General features: G+C 43.2%; 2 protein-coding genes across 5 annotated transcripts in view; both read right to left on the reverse strand.

Annotated features, from left to right (window-relative positions):
* Window positions 1–3,195: 3,195 nt before the first annotated feature.
* On the reverse strand, window positions 3,196–6,301 carry b3galt8 (beta-1,3-galactosyltransferase 8). Its single transcript, XM_014171021.2, has one exon. It carries the CDS (start codon window positions 5,880–5,882, stop codon window positions 4,893–4,895), a length of 990 nt encoding a protein of 329 aa, XP_014026496.1. The 5' UTR covers window positions 5,883–6,301; the 3' UTR covers window positions 3,196–4,892.
* Window positions 6,302–6,694: 393 nt separating this feature from the next.
* The window catches only part of LOC100380751 (tenascin), a 114,450-nt gene continuing 103,456 nt past the window's right edge, over window positions 6,695–17,688 (reverse strand). For 2 of the 4 annotated variants that reach the window (XM_014171019.2, XM_014171018.2), the window contains exons 11-22: window positions 17,220–17,495; window positions 15,625–15,747; window positions 14,763–14,906; window positions 13,643–13,762; window positions 12,223–12,366; window positions 11,914–12,044; window positions 11,385–11,517; window positions 10,191–10,342; window positions 9,670–9,766; window positions 9,284–9,445; window positions 8,853–9,016; window positions 6,695–8,673 (exon numbers count right to left, since the gene is read on the reverse strand). In XM_014171019.2, the coding sequence (XP_014026494.1) occupies window positions 8,563–8,673; window positions 8,853–9,016; window positions 9,284–9,445; window positions 9,670–9,766; window positions 10,191–10,342; window positions 11,385–11,517; window positions 11,914–12,044; window positions 12,223–12,366; window positions 13,643–13,762; window positions 14,763–14,906; window positions 15,625–15,747; window positions 17,220–17,495 (1,757 nt within the window). In that variant the 3' untranslated portion in view covers window positions 6,695–8,562. The remainder of the gene's footprint in view (window positions 8,674–8,852; window positions 9,017–9,283; window positions 9,446–9,669; window positions 9,767–10,190; window positions 10,343–11,384; window positions 11,518–11,913; window positions 12,045–12,222; window positions 12,367–13,642; window positions 13,763–14,762; window positions 14,907–15,624; window positions 15,748–17,219; window positions 17,496–17,688) is intronic. The other 2 variants (XM_045707105.1, XM_045707106.1) reach the window with 2 other exon arrangements.

Consider the following 17,688-nt stretch of genomic DNA (forward strand, 5'->3'; position numbering starts at 1 on the left):
ATATTGGGCTTTGCAGCGTGGTTCCCTTTTGCGCACTGAATACATTTTGTTCAACCACTGAAAACCCACCCATTGCTAGCCAACACATTTTCACATGGAGTTTTCATTCAATAGGGTTTTCAGAACATTTACATCTATCCCTTTAAATTTGGTGTATCATTAATTAGAATTTTCTTGACGCACTAAATTACACTATATATACAAAAGTATGTGGACACCCCTTCAAATTAGAAAATGTGGCTATTTCAACCAGACCCGTTGCTGACAGGTGTATAAAATCGAGTACACAGCCATGCAATCTTCATAGACACACATTGGCAGTAGAATGGCTTTACTGAAGAGCTCAGTGACTTTCTTTCAAATTTCTGTCATAATGTGAAGTGGAAACATCTAGGAAGCGATGTTAGCACAATAACTGTTTGTTGGGAGCTTCATGAAACGGGTTTCCATGGCCGAGCAGCCGCACACAAGCCTTAGGTCACCATGTGCAATGCCAAGCGTCGGCTAGAGTAGTGTAAAGCTCGTCACCATTGGACTCTGGAGCAGTGGAAGTGCGTTCTCTGGAATGATGAATCACGCTTCACCATCTGGCAGTCCGATGGACGAATCTGGGATTGGCAGATGCCAGGAGGACACTACCTTCCCGAATGCATAGTGACAACTGTAAAGTTCGGTGGAGGAGGAATAATGGTCTGGGGCTGTTTTTCATGGTTCGGGCTAGGCCCCTTATTTATAGTAAAGGGAAAACTTAACACTACAGCATACAGTGACATTCTAGATGATTCTGTGCTTCCAACTTTGTGACAACAGTTTGGGGAAGGCCCATTCCTGTTTCAGCATGACAATGCCCCCGTGTACAAAGCGAGGTCCATATAAAGGGTTTGTCGAGATCGGTGTGGAAGAACTTGACTGGTCTGCACAGAGCCCTGACCTCAACCCCATTGAATAACTTTGGGAGGATTTGGAATGCTGACTGCCAGCCAGGCCTAATCGCCCAACATTAGTACCCGACCTCACTAATGCTCTTGTGGCTGAATGGAAGCAAGTCCCTGCAGCAATGTTCCAACATCTAGTGGAAAGCTTTCCCAGCTGAGTGGAGGATGTTATAGCAGAAAAGGGGGACCAATTACATATTAATGCCCATGATTTTGGAAAGAGATGTTCGACAAGCAGGTGTCCACATACTTTTGGTCATGTAGTGTATGGAATGGTTCAGAATATTAGGGATCAATGAATGAAGGCCATGTAAATACATGCATATTCATCTCCTTTCAGCACCAATATATAGATTTAAAAAAATACTCTGATCTTCTATATTATTTAGGGTTAGGAAAGTATTTAGGTAAAGTTTTCAAACAGGTTTGGAAAGCCTTTACGCACAAAATTAGGGGTAGACTGTGAGCAAAAATCGGTCTTGGCATTTCTAACCTGCCGGCCAAAAAATATTCCTTGTGGCCCCCATTATTAGCCAGATAATGATCATTTTGCGCAATATAAACAAGTTAGATAGGCCTACTGGGCTAGAAATGGACCAGCCCTTGCACAAAATATATTGGTGAATCAAAAATACAGTGGTTTCATTTATCCCAAAAGTTGACATATTCAAGTGTTCCATCCATGAAATATTGGAAGGGGAGAAAAGTGTACAATAAGGATGGACTAGTAGTCCTATAACTCTACACTGATAACCCTCACTTATCATGAAACTGTGATGACAATGGTCCAGTTGTCATGAACCGTGTGTCAGGGTCCAGGTTTAAACTGCTATGTCTGGCCTGCGTTCCATAATGATTCAAATAGGATACATGAATGCACAACTTGTAACACGTCAGCCTAATATGATCCACTATTGCTCGCGATCCTCAGGAACAACCACATGAACGTGACAGAGGAAAGAAAGGTAACCTAACGATGTAATGGAATGATGCAAAATGTAAGGAGACCAACAAATAAAGTTAGTGACAATTATAAATGTACGTGAGTATAACTGAGCGTGGCTACCGATAGTAGCTAATATTTAACACTACAAATTGTAAAAGAAATACAGTGAAAAGTCTGGGCATATAATTAAAACCTAGAAATCATCAACTGCGTTGGCTTCCCGGTATACGTTGGCTTCAGAAGCCTATAGCTTAGGTACCCAAATTTCATCCCAAATTATAAGGCCAGCATTTCATAAACTTCACTGTGGGAAAGTGTTGATATGCTTCAGTTTTCTGCCATATGACTGGTTTCACATTTGTCTCCAGCGATCAAAAGGTAAAATATATATAAAATAATTGTAATTGATATTTACATTCCCCTAATCCGTTTTACTCATTTACCTAGCTCTTATCAATTTGTAAATTATAGTGCATGGAGAATGGTGTTATTTCGTAAATGGTTTGTATTTTAGCCCCTTTTTCTCCCCAATTTTTCGATCTTGGCTCATCGCTGCAACTCCCCAATGGGCTCGAGAGGCGAAGGTGGAGTCTTGCATCCTCCGAAACATAACCCGCCGAACGCCCAGAAGCCAGCCGCATCAACGTGTCAGAGGAAACACCGTTCATCTGGCATCCGGGGTCAGCCGGCAGGCACTCGGCCCACCACAAGGAGTCGCTAGAGCGCAATGAGCCAAGTAAAACCCCACCGGCCAAACCCTCCCCTAACCCGGACGACGCTGGGCCAATTGTGCGTCGTCCTATGGGACTTCCGACCACGGCCGGTTGTGGCACAGCCCGGAAAATGAACCCGGGACTGTAGTAACACCTCTAACACTACTACATGCAATGCAGTGCCTTATACCGCTGCGCCACTCAGGAGCCCGAATGGTGTTATTTCTATTGGAAAAAATCAAGTATAATATACTTTTATGTTGTTCCACTTGGAAGTGACAGGTTGCTCTACCTTATTCAACGTTTGATCGCGTTAAGGTGGTGGATTTATGAGGGAACTAAATCAAGGTCAGAATATGGTGTATCTGTAGACACACCTCCACCACGCCTTCATTTATTTGATATCCACTGCCAACGAATAGCGGGTGAATAGCATGCTATTCTCATGCTTAAGTTCAAGGTCCGAATACGCATAGAGAGAAAAGTTCATAAAAGGGAATTACGTTCCATTTACACGTGCTTAGCCCGGGTCAGAATCCCCCCCATAACACAATATAACAATCTGTAAAATGATGCAGTATTGAAGACATAGACATTATTCTAGCTAAGTCTTTAATATATAATCATTTTACACAGTGTTGACATAGACAGTCACTGTAACTAAACTCACAAACATTATATGAACCAGCTATATTTCTAGGAACATTGTGATGTCGAACAGAGTTTGCATGAAGATAACATTAGAGCCGGTAAAGAGGAACAAGGTTGTTTTACAGGTGTGAGTGCACCAGCCTAAGCATAAACTCACTCTGAAAGTGTGGGAACCAAATAAATACAAAAGAGGTAAAGTAGCATAACAAAGAAAGGCTGGAACTTGTTGTTCGTCACTGTCTTATGGTGCTATGGTTCGTGTGACTGGTCCTACAGCCTGAGTGTTAGTCAGCCATCTGCTGCAGGCTGGCTGAGAGAAGCGGGCTGCCAACTCTAATGTTCATGAATCATCAAGCCTATTTTTGACCCCTCTCACTAACGCATCTCTCTTCTGCTGCAGGGAGATTCTATCATTACATCATCATTTTGACCATCCATCCACCCTGTGATCACACAGCATCTGAGGACATCTTCATTCCTCTGTTAACGTGACTATCTTCCCACAGCAATTATGTAACAGTCACCACCAACAAACACTTCCTTATGATGAGATGGATTACTATACTATAACATCAAATAACTAAATAAAGACCGAAACATATACATTTTCCTCAGTTAAATTACATCGCATTAAAGATAGTCAGGTGAATTTGGAGTATGGCCTACTTGTTCAATGACACTATTCAGTTCAGAGGATAAAAATGCATTGTACATAATGTGGAATACATTTTCTGAAGTAGTAGTTGGACAGATTCATTATGTTCTATGACCAGAAGGCACTTCAGTAGACATGATTAAATAACACATGTGACTTGTAAAGATACTCTGGCCATGACACCACACGCCATTGCACTGTGACTCTGTTCTCTTCCACCTCATTATAGTAGAATAGTGGGTGAACTATGCCACCAGCTGTTTATCAAGTGTAACTGCAGATCTTTGCTTACGTTCGGAACGATTACATCTCATTTTATGTCAACTGCTTTAGTATTAAAGGTCGATAATAAACCTTTCATCTAATTTTAGCTTATAATTTTGCCAACAAACACCAGTCAAGTTCAAGATATTGTGTATGACATCAAAGAACATTGCCTCCACTAGTTGTAATATCAGAGAAAACCAGTGGTGTAAAGCACTTAAGTAAAAATACATCTAAGTACTACTTAAGTAGTTTTTTGGGATATCTGTACTTTACTATTTTATTTTGGACAACTTTTACTTCACTACATTCCTAAAGAAAATAATGTACTTTTTACTTAATGAATTTTCCCTGATACCCAAAAGTACTCGTTACATTTTGAATGCTTAGCAGGACAGGAAAATGGTTAAATTCCCGCACTTATCAAGAGAACAAGCAGTCATCCCTACTGCCTCTGATCTGGCTGACTCACTAAACACAAATGCAACATTTGTAAACTATATCTGTAAATTTGAAAAACAAGAAAATGGAGCCGTCTGCTTTGCTTAATATAAGGAATTTGAAATTATATATACTTAAGTATATTTAGAACCAAATACTTTTAGACTTTTACTCAAGGAGCACAATTGGGTACTTTTTCCACCACTGGAGAAAAAGAAAAGAAACATACACATTCATTTGAGGGCTAGTTATTCCTTTTAGTGCATAAGAAAGACTGGACTGAGACATCAGCAGGTGAGATGGCTTTTCTGAAAGTCCCCCCAAATGTCCAGCAACTCATCTGGTTTAAATCCAGTGACAATGACCCGCGTGGCATACGTACACGTCTCATAATCCAACCGATTGATCTCAAACAAGTTCCTGGGAGGAAGCAGTGTTCGAGAGTACACAGGCCGGACCCCTAGTACCCTGAGACACAACCCCACATAGACATCCTCCAGGGGGATGGGTCTCACAAACCTGGATGCCCATGAGATCCTGTTGGCCAGGTCAATAGAGAAGACATACCCTGCTCCAGAGACATATGGGGGGAACGTGTCTTCAGGGTAAATGTCCTCAGACAGATGCCACTTACTCTTCCTATCCCTACGAGGCCTGCCGTCACTGATGACTGAGCCTGTGATGTACTTATGCCTGAGAGGGCCACCTCCAACTAACAGCTTATTGACCAGGTAGAACACGTTGACGAAAACGTCTGAGTCCACCTTCATCGCATAAGAGGCACCCTGACAGTGGGTGGCGAGCCAGTCCATGATCATCATGGACTTGATGGTCAGGTTGTGGTAGCTGTCCAGGAAGTCCATTTGGATGATGTCAGCGTGTTCTTTGCTCTCCTTCTCCAGGTCCTGTTGAATGTGGGAGCTCTGTCCCTCCTTGGGCAGGCCCACATAGAACAAAGTGAGGATATCCACATTAGAGATGAGGCCTGGTCTGCCCCATGTCTTTCTGATAGCATCCCTGGACAACCCATCAGCGGGTGCCACTGGAACCATTAGCACCAGAAATGGGCTTCTTTCCTTACACACAGACACATGGTTGAGAAGGTATTTGTAGGTCTCTGGGGAAATCACCTGGTAAAGTTCCTGAGACAGAGGACTTGGTGTTGATAAATCCGTCTTTGGCTGAGCTTTTTTGTTCAGTAAGATAGTAACAACAAATGTGAGTACACCTGCAATGATAAAGAGCTTCACTAACCTCCAGTAAGACGTGTTAAGCATTGCAAAGTAATCATATACAATCGGTATCTCGAGTGTATCTGATTTTAATTCCTAAACATATTACTTCCTAGGTTACTGTTTCTGTATTCCCGAAGCACCAAAAGAAATGCATTCACGGTGGCGACAACATCAAGCGTGCCTCATTTCCTTGCTACGATTTCATGTTGCCACTCCCAGGCCGAAGAGCAACCAGGAAAATAGTTTCCGCCTGACTCAGAGCTCCTTAAAAGCTCTGACTACTAAACAGTATAAGAGTCATACTGGAATGGCCGGCGGTGGTGATACTGACGGTTTGTCAGCACTGGTGGTTTGTTTACATAGTAGGTTACGATAACTAATGTAGCAGATTAGGTTAATAAGTTTACGGTTAGGGAAACGGGTTAGTTACTACGCTACAGCTGTCAACAACTGTTATCCCCGAAGTGACCACTAGATGGCACTATACTGGTAGCCACAACCTTACAAACTATCAGTCTCCGCAAACCATCAGTATCATAACAGCGGTGCTTCGTTGCGCTAGTGCTCCCTTCACGTGGCATCGATCAATACATGTGATCGATAGGCCTACATGTGTAGGCCACCTACCATAAAAATACAATCTCATTATAATTATGAGGCGTGCATTCTTAGTGCTATAAATGGCCTCTAAAATAGGCTATATAGAGACTATAGCTCCTTCACATGGGTGCGTCGATGAGTTATTGACGAGCCTACTCCAAATATCAAAGGTAAAAACACATTTATGGCGGTAACTGATCGGCGTCTTAAATGAGTTTAAAAAATGTTTCGCTTTAGACAAGATTGAAGACTCGTCATTTTTAAACAAACTTTGTTTTATTGTAATACGTGTTACAGAGAAACACCTGTTTTTCACCCAGTTAAAAACCAAAACAAATGTTAAACCACAGAAGCACAGAAACGTTTCATTTACATAGGTATTCAAGGGACGGGGGTCAGTGGTTTCGTCTCCGTGCACGGGGCGGAAGGGGGGGAGACAAAACAGAATAAGAACAACTTCTCTTTAGTTAATTTTGGTGTGCCCAAATATATGTTTCTCAGCAAAATGAATGCTGTGACCTTACAATGTCAATTGGAATTGGCCATTAACCTATTTTCAGCATCAATATATTTTGTATTTCAACACAATATTCCCCTCTTAACTAAACTTCTCTTTAGTTAATTTTGGTGTGCCCAAATATATGTTTCTCAGCAAAGTGAACACTGTGACCTTACAATGTCAATTGGAATTGGCCATTAACCTATTTTCAGCATCAATATATTTTGTATTTCGACACAATATTCTCCTCTGACTCTTGTTGCATACATATATGTATCCATATATGTATTTCACATTTAGAAAAACTGTAACAATCACCCACCATTTCATTATATATTGAATAATAGGTCCTGCCTTGGATTTATAAAGGAAATCAAAACAAATCAAACACATTGACTTTTTCTCTGGATCCTGTAGCTAATGCATGATAGCTGGAGGAACAAATAGTACTAGCTCAGGTAAATGTGTAAGAAACAATTGCACAGCACTTGCAAGGCCCACACAATCAATGGAAACACATCATGTCATCCACATATGTCTGTGTGGGATGCAGCAGATGATCTATATTCAGAATGTCATTTATTTTGCCCATATCATTTCAGATGACAGTTTGCAGGTTGAGGTGAAGAAGGGATTTCGGGAGAGGGAGAGAGGGAAAGATAAAGTGACAAAGGATGAGTCACACATAGACTAATGAATGACAAGATAGGACTTTCTCTGTGATCTCTCTCCATTTTACATAGACATTTGACATTTTAACGAGTCGTGCGGGTTTATGAAGAAAATCCTTTTTGATCAATAACATCACTTCAATCCGGATGATGGAATTGAATGTACCTACTGTACAGTATGTGCTTTTGTTGGGTGTTGTGTTATTCAAAGAATAGAATTTCTATAATCCAGTTGAGAGGTTACCAGTATTATTGAAGAGGCCCTGACACTAAAACAAGACCACATGTATGTAGACAGCCATGCCCTCTCTGCAAACACGCTAATGAACAAGCTACTGTGGCTGGAGGAGATGGACACACTGTAGAGGCAGAAAACATCAGTATTCTACATGTTAATGTGCCATGCCATACCAGACTCAAATATACCTCTCCGCTTAGTGCTGTAGCATTGTGAGAGTGAGAAGAACGAAAGAAATGCTTTATACTCGGATTTCATAGATTAAGCTCTCTTTGGTGCATGTTTAATCAGCGTGGGCTTGGTTTGTGGAGTTCATATTTTTTTCACATCAATTTGGCTTTGACAGTATTTATACTGCACACAACCATTTTGTATCAGGAGGGGTTGGATAGTGGAATTTGTAGTGGATTTGACTGGATCTGTGCTTATTTCTGTGAGTGAGCAGGAGGAGGGGTGTAATCTGAGGTGGCTGGGCTCTTGGCAGTGGCTTTGGTAGCTGCAGGGAGGTGTGGGTTGTGCCCCAAATGGCACCCTATTCCCTATGTAGTGCACTACTTTTGACGAGGGCCCGTAAAGTAGTGCACTACATAGGGAATAGGGTGCCATTTGGAATTCTACCCTGGAATCAGCAGGGGCAGAGGATGGAGGACGGGTTCAGGGGTCACGAAGCGGAGCGACAAGGAGAGGGGTCAGAGCGTGGATTGGCCGGTTGGTTTACGATCGCTTCCTTCTTCCCTCAAAGTTCCTGAAGTTGGATGGCCTGATCTTCATCTCAGCAAACTCAATGGAGTGCTCGTGGCCTTTCCAATGGAACCAGTTGACTCCCTGAAGAACATTTTATTTTATTAAAACAAATGCCTTGCATTTCCTCCTTTACCTTTACATAGTCAATTTGTATCCAAACATTTCTGTCTATAGTTTCATACTGCACTATTGATGTATTTTTTAAATATGGATGTAGAAATTGCTGTTAGTTTTGTACTTCCAAGTATATGTGCACTCACCTTGCTATGACTGTCATCTCCATATCGTCCCATAAGGTTGACACGATGGCAATTCTTATACCAGAAGGCACCCTTGTAGGACAGGGCACAGTTTGTGACGGCGATGTCATTGTCATGGTCGTAGGTTGAGAATGGGCGACCATGGTGGTAGGTCATAGAATCACCTACACAGGGCAGCAGAGAGAAAGTGATCGGACTTGAGGAAGGAAGTTTTGAATCCGTGCTCACATCATACTCACACCGAACTCCATGTCAAGTCCTTTATAACTTAAGTTTATCCTATCTATTTGGGCAGCATCCCAAATGGCACCCTATGCCCGATATAGTGCAGTACTTTTGGGCTCTGGTCAAAAATGGCGCACCATGTAGAGAATAGGGTGTTATTTGGGATGCAGACATGTAACTAATGGTTGTAGAGAAGGAAGGCTGACCCGCGGTGCCACTGTAGCCTCCAACGTGGACCTTGTAGCGACTGCGGGGATCAGAGACAGAGAACTTGTCATACTGGGCGTAGGCTACATCCCCCTTGTCTCTGAGGTCCACACGAAGTTCATACTGTCCTGCTACTGTGATCTTATGGAGGTTTGACAGGCCTTTGGAGAAAAAGATATCAAGTCAAGGTGATATGCTTGACTTTTCATATAAATGTAGGAACTGTGGAAATGAATTTCCTCTGTGGAGGATAATAAAATATATCTAATCTAAACGATTTAAGATGAAAGATGATTAAACATTTGACAAAATACTCCTAATCACACAATAGTCCTATAGCTAAATCAATTTGTGTGTTGAAATGTTTTCCATAATATGATCATACCGAGCCAGAACTCGTCGTTCATGTCACCAAAGCCAGCGGTGTAGTTCCTCCAGTTGCGGAAGAACTCCAGTTTACCGCTCTGGCGTCGGACAAACACCTGCATGGGATGGGGCCAAACTACATCAGCTCACTCATTCAAACATCATATGGACTAAGATCCATTGCACTACATTAGATACATCTGAATCTGTCACGCTCTGACCTAAGAGAGCTGTTTTTTCTCTGTTTAGTTAGGTCAGGGTGTGATATGGGTGGGCATTGTATGTTTTTTGTTTCTATGTTTAGTTCTTGTTTTTCTATTTCTATGTTGCCGTTTTGGGATGATCTCCAATTAGTCCCCTCTATACGATGTCCGTTACAGAATCAACACGGTTTAGAACCGCTCATGAGTTTGTTTATATAGTCAGTGTTATAACACATTATAAAGCATGATAAAGGATGTGATATAAGGCATTATACGTATGCACTTCATAGGAAGTCTTGCCAAGTTGGGTTGTACAGTTTACGAGCCGGTGACTTACAATCCATCCACCTCCATCCGTGTCCATGTCACAGTAGACCTGTATGGGCTGACTCTCATCTCCACCCAGGTAGATGGTGTGAACGCCAGAGACTGTGTCTCCATTCAGCAAGGCCTGGGAGCAGTCCCTGGGGTGTTTGTACAGCACGCCAACTACGCACACACGCACGCACACACACACACACACACACACACACACACACACACACACACACACACACACACACACACACACGTTACTAAACAGTTCCAGCCGCCCAACAAACTCTAAGCTTGAGATGAATAATGAATATAGATGGTCTCAGTGGATGGTGAACAGAACAGATTGTATAGTGACAGTCCACTGAGACCATCTATATTCATTATTCATTAGACTTTTTGTTAAATATACACTACCGTTCAAACGCTTGGGGTCACTTAGAAATGTCCTTGTTTTTGAAAGAAAAGCACATTTTTTTGTCCATTAAAATAACATCAGATTGATCAGAAATACAGTGTAGACATTGTTAATGTTGTAAATTAGTATTGTTGCTGGAAACGGCAGATTTTTAATGGAATATCTACATAGGCGTACGGAGGCCCATTATCAGCAACCATCACTCCTGTGTTCCAATGGCATGTTGTGTTAGCTAATCCAAGTTTATCATTTTAAAAGGCAAATTGATCATTAGAAAACCCTTTTGCAATTATGTTAGCACAGCTTAAAACTGTTGTCCTGATTAAAGAAGCAATAAAACTAGCCTTCTTTAGACTAGTTGAGTTTCTGGAGCATCAGCATTTGTGGGTTTGATTACAGGCTCAAAATGGCCTTGGATTAGTTAACCCAACATGCCATTGGAACACAGGAGTGATGGTTGCTGATAATGGGCCTCTGTACGCCTATGTAGATATTCCATAAAAAATCTGCCGTTTCCAGCTACAATAGTCATTTACAAGATTAACAATGTCTACACTGTATTTCTGATCAATTTGATGTTACCTTAAGGACATTTCTAAGTGACCCCAAACTTTTGAACAGTAGTGTATATTTTCGTATTTTAGCGTTCATGGACAGGGAGTCGGGGAGACAGATCCAGAGGAAAACAGAGAGTAGGGGCCGAGGCAGGATCCGTAACCCTACTGCCAGGGGGTACGTTCGGTCCGGAGTCGCCAGAGCTACCACTAGACTCCAGCATCACTGTGGTAACACACTCACTGGTGGTGAAGACGGTGGTGATGACTCTGCTCCTCTTGGGCCCTGCGATGGCCTGCAGTCTGACGGAGTACTCAGTGGAGGCACTCAGCTGGGCCATGTTGTAGGAGGTGGCTGTGGGGCTCAGAACAACCTCCTGGAGGAACACCACAACAACACAGTAGTCAGAATATACGCCAGAAATACAGAATGAATAATACTTAATAATACATTAGATTTAGATAGGACAGTGTCCATATTACCTGAAACTGTGAGACTGTGTCTGTCCTAACATAGACACTGTAATATAGTGATTTTCTAGATCCCAAATATGTATTCATCAATAGGTACTTTTCTACACCCCAATGACGCATCATTATGACCTCTTGGACACGCACTGTGGAAATGGAACAATCATCTATTCTAGAATTGAAAGAATGCAAGGTTGTTCCACCCATAGAAATAGGCTCCAGATTAGAATAGATTCTATTGGAATAGAATAGATTATATTTCTACGGTTCTATTTCTATGGTTCCAGCAGACCAATACTTACCCGGATTGTGCCGTCAGCTGACTCGAAGCTGAGGATGTAGCCGGTGATGTCAGCGCGCGGGGCCTTCCAAGTCAACATGGCGTTCTCTGTCTGGATGTTACTGGCTGCCAGGTCCTGAGGGGCATCCACATCTAGGGGAGAGAGAGCATAGTTCAGACTGAGTACCTCTTCTTTTTTACCTTCTTTTTGCAGGTTCAGGTTGTCTGTTTGAAATGGTAGGGGGTAAAAAAAAAACAACTGTCAGACTTGGAAGTGAAAGTTTGTGTGTGGGAGGGAATGTTCTAGTTCTTGGCCCTTTAGGCCACTCACCAGTGGTGAACTCAGTTGTGGTGACGGCGCTCTTAGCAGCCGCTCTCATGGCATAGACCTTGACAGTGTAGTGGGTGGCAGGGGTCAAGGAGCTCATCTCAAACTCGACAATGTTCCCAGACACTCTCTCCATCACTGGGGAAACTACACATACAGAACACACAGATACAGTAAGAATACAGAGATAGACAGAGACAGACAGAGACAGTCAGAGACAGACAGAAACAGACAGACAGTGACTGACAGAAACAGACAGACAGTGACAGTCAGAGACAGACAGAGATAGAGACACAGACAGACAGACAAAGATAGAGACACAGACAGACAGACAGACAGACAGACACACAGACAGACAGAGACACAGACAGACAGACAGACAGACAGACAGACAGACAGACAGACAGACAGACAGACAGACAGACAGACAGACAGACAGACAGACAGACAGACAGACAGACAGACAGAGACACAGACAGACAGACAGACCAGACAGAGACACAGACAGACAGACAGAGACACAGACAGAGACACAGACAGACAGACAGACAGACAGACAGACAGACAGACAGACAGACTGACTGACTGACTGACTGACTGACTGACTGACTGACTGACTGACTGACAGTCAGAGACAGAGACAGATAGAAACAAACAAGGACAGACATACTGTAGACAGTCAGAGACAGAGACAGACAGAAACAGACATACTATAGACAGACAGAGACAGACATAGACCGATAGAGACAGGCAGAGACAGACATAGACAGACAGAAACAGACAGAGACAGACATACTGTAGACAGTCAGAGACAGAGACAGACAGAAACAGACATACTATAGACAGACAGAGACAGACATAGACCGATAGAGACAGGCAGAGACAGACATAGACAGACAGAAACAGACAGAGACAGACATACTGTAGACAGTCAGAGACAGAGACAGACAGAAACAGACATACTATAGACAGACAGAGACAGACATAGACCGATAGAGACAGGCAGAGACAGACATAGACAGACAGAAACAGACAGAGACAGACATACTGTAGACAGTCAGAGACAGAGACAGACATACTGTAGACAGACAGATACAGACATAGACCGATAGAGACAGGCAGAGACAGACAGAGACAGACATAGATAGACAGACAGAGGCAGACAGAGACAGACAGAGACAGTAAAGGAGAGTATCCGTACAGATACAGTAAGGGCCCGATCAGCATCTGTCTAAAATATTCTGTAAGGAGATTAAAGCAATCTGGCGATTTAGATCTCTTCTTAAATCCAAACAATGAAGGAACATACAACACACGCAATGGGAGGCCTAATGCCTTTTCTCCCATAATCCCTTGTAATATACAGTACAGTACATCCAGATGGTGTGTGTGTGTATTTTTGTGTGTGCTTGTGATACTGTACCAGTGTCTGCGCTGTAGGTGATGACATATCCGTCTACAGTGGCGATGGCAGGCTGCCAGTGGAGCAGAGCCTGAGTGTCAGTGATGTTGACTGCGGTCAGACCACGGGGCTTGTCCAGAGCTGTCACATAGAACACACACACACACACACACACACACACACACACACACACACACACACACACACACACACACACACACACACACACACACACACACACACACACAATATGGTTACTCTGAGCAGAACCACATCAAATACCTCCCCAAGGATAGAGACATGTTCTGTTGTTAAACGGAAACACAAAGCCTATCCACCCCCAGCCATGCTCCATCTGTGCACACTAACAGCTTTCACAATGGTCTACGCGCTCAGCCTTTAGAGATGGGTTACCACCATTAGTGTTTGATGCTTTGTTTAGAAATATTGAAGGAATCCAACCATTTCTGCAGAGCATACAAAGACATGCCTATAATTGATGTGAGGATGTACTCTGAGTGTACAAAACATTAGGAACACCTGCTCTTTCAATGACACACTGACCAGGTGAGTCCAGGTGAAACCTCTGATCCCTTATTGATGTCACCTGTTAAATCCACTTCAATCAGTGTAGATGAAGGGGAGGATACAGGTTAAAGAAGGATTTTTAAGCCTTGAGACAATTCAGAGGGTGAATGGGCAAGACACAACATTGAATTGCCTTTGAACGGGGTATGGTTGTAGGTGCCAGGTGCACCGGTTTGAGTGTGTAAAGAACTGCAATGCTGCTGGGTTTTTCCACGCTCAACAGTTTATTCAGCCAACTTGACACAACTGTGGGAAGCATTGGAGTCAACATGGGCCAGCATCCCCGTGGAAGCCTTTCGACACCTTGTAGTCCATGCCCCGACGAATTGAGGCTGTTCTGAGGTCAAAAGGGGGTGCAACTCAATATTTGGATAGTCTTCTTAATGTTTTGTACACTCAGTGTCTTAAGTATGTGTATGTAGTCTTGCGTTAACATAAACTAAAGTCTTGTCTGCATCCCAAATAGGGTTCTGGTCAAAAGTAGTGCACTATAGAGGGAATATGGTGCCATTTGGGACACATCCCTTGTGTTGTGAACAAGTGTAAACCTCACCTGTGGTGACGCTGCTGGACCCTGGCTCACTCTCCTTCTGTCCCTTCACAGAAACGACGGACACCTGGTAAGTAACTCCAGGGGTCAGGTTTGGCAGCACGGTCTGAGTCTCAGTTCCACCCACTGTCACAGTCTTGGGAGCGCCTGCTCGGGCGCGCGCACACACACACACACACACGCACGCACGCACGCACACACACACACACACACACACACACACACACACACACACACACACACACACACACACACACACACACACACACACACACACACACACACACACACACACACACACACACACACACACACACGGACGGTCAAAAGGTCAGTCAGACGTCTGATTCTGTATACAAAGCATTCTAAAGCATTTTGCCTATGAACTTCATAGAATGTGCTCCCAAAAAGTGTTTGGATTATCATCAAGTAGTGAGGTAAAATAGTGAACCAGTAGCGAAGCAGTTGACATAGAAGTTGTGTTGACTCCTTGCTTTCAAACTGCCACATCCTCTCACATAGACAGAACAGCCACTAGAGGGCAGAATGAGACTAACATAGGATTCCACAGGATAGAACAGTTCTCTTTACAGAGACTCAAAAAACACCTTGTTTATTTTCATTGATTAAATGAAAATGAATGCCATATGACCACACCATACGTGTGTCAATGACTTACCCCTGGTTTTGCAGCCACTGTATGTACAGTATAGGTATGTATCACAGGAGGTTTGTGGCACCTTCATTGGGGAGGACGGGCTCGTGGTAATGGCTGGAGAGGAATAGTTTTTATGTGTTTGACGCCGTCCTCCCCTTAGCAGCCTCCACTGGTGCGTTTAGTATAGGTATATCTGTATGTACTCACCTCCCTGAGCAGCGACATAAGTGACCCGGTAGCTGTCCACTCGAGCTCTGGGGATTGCCCAGTGTACGGTGGCAGAGGTATCAGTGACTTCAGAGAAGCGGATGCCCGTGGGTGTGCCCAGCCCTGGCATAGGATAAATGATAGAGAGTACAACAAACAAACAGAAGACAGGTAGCTAGTTAGCTAAAGACTCCGTGGACAGACTTTTAAGTGAAGGGAAATTCATACCAGATCCTAAGATATCAAATAACGCCTCATCACATTTTTTTATAAAATAATACTGGTTACAATTTTTTTTTTTTATCCCTAAAGCATTCCTAAAGATCCCATCCCTAAATACATCCATAAAGATCATATTAAATCCATTAATAACCCAGAAAATACACATTATTCCATTATTCTAGTGTGAGCAGATACGCCAGCATTGAGAACCACTAGTTAAAGGAGATAGACTGAAACAAAGAGGCCAGGGCTTCCAACGCCTGTCGTCAGCACTGAGCCACAGTATCTTGCGTGACAGACACGACAGGGGGAGATTAACTTGCCCCCATTGCAGACACACTAAAGTGAAACATGCGGCAGGGCCATTGGACCCGAGAGTGAAGCCATACCCCCAGAGAAGGCAGGGGACAGCCAGAGAGAGAGAGAGAGAGCCATTCAGACACTCAACAGACAGACAGACAACTTTCCCTTTACAGTTTAAAGACAATTAGACAAACCCATTTGGGGCAAGCCAGCCAAAGACAACATTGGAGACAACTTGACAGAGACAAAAAAAAAACAGAGCAAATGAATAGATGAGTAAATCTCCTGAGCAGTTCTCTGGACCCCCGTGAATGAGAGGCCATCAGAAGCTGAGTATGGTGTTTACACAGACAGACAGACAGACAGACAGACAGACAGACAGACAGACAGACAGACAGACAGACAGACAGACAGACAGACAGACAGACAGACAGACAGACAGACAGACAGACAGACAGACAGACAGACAGACAGACAGACAGACAGACAGACAGACAGACAGACAGACAGACAGACAGACAGACAGACAGACAGACAGACAGACAGACAGACAGACAGACAGACAGTGTGTTAGTTCACAGACACTGGGACGGGTTTAAGATGAGAGGGCTGCTGGATGATTCCAGTGGAACCACTCAGGAGTGCTGACAGACAAGACAATGACAGGACAGTGAACGCTGAACAAACACGTCCAACTGGGTTAACAAAACCACGATGGGACACATCACACACAGCTGCTGACACATGACACACAAGGCAGCCCAAGCAGGTTTTAATAATTCATTTGCAACGCTAACTATTTATAATTCTACCAGATTGCTGCCTTGAACAAATGTTATCACACAATGTTATCAGGTCAGTCAACAAAAATGGCTGCAATGACGAAGATATTCAACACTGACCCAACATTGACCCCATTTCCATGCTGTTATTTTAGGAGTACACAATGAGACATCGAGAATATACAACTTACAGTATTAAAAGAAGCTGACACGTTGTAATGAATACATTCCTAACATAATCTACCCAGTAGTCCTAGGCCATTGCTGGTGTGATGTCATACCGCGTACCTGTTTTTGCCACCACGGAAATAGAATTGGAGAGCTGTCCCGAAATGACTCCATAGAGCTCAATTTTGTACTCTGTGTCCTCAGTTAGCTCAGTAAGCACTGTTGTTCTCTCCTCCCCGGGCACCACCACCTCTTGCGGAGAAGCGAGGTCGTCGTTAGTATCATTGATCATAATGACAAAACTATCAAAGAGGTCCTCTTCAGCTGACCAGGCCAGTTTACAGCTGTCTGGTGTGATGTCGGAGACCAAGAGATATTCCACGATGGGTTCAGCTTCTGGGTGATAAGGGAAGACATGTTGTTTTCATCCCCTGGACCTCAAGAGTACTTAAATAAGTTCTTATGAAGATTACAGAAGATCAGGAAGTAACAGTTATTCCATCTGTATGTACAATAGACATCACAATTAGTTATGGATCCATATCAATCTATGGATCCTTATGAGTCAAACAAGAAGAGCAGGTTCACA

Source organism: Salmo salar, chromosome ssa24 (genome assembly GCF_905237065.1).
Source record: "Salmo salar chromosome ssa24, Ssal_v3.1, whole genome shotgun sequence".
Taxonomy (NCBI): domain Eukaryota; kingdom Metazoa; phylum Chordata; class Actinopteri; order Salmoniformes; family Salmonidae; genus Salmo; species Salmo salar.

Coding starts and splice junctions, on each gene's coding strand:
- b3galt8 (XM_014171021.2), bottom strand. CDS start 5,882: ATGCTTAACACGTCTTACTGGAGGTTAGTGAAGCTCTTTATCATTGCA.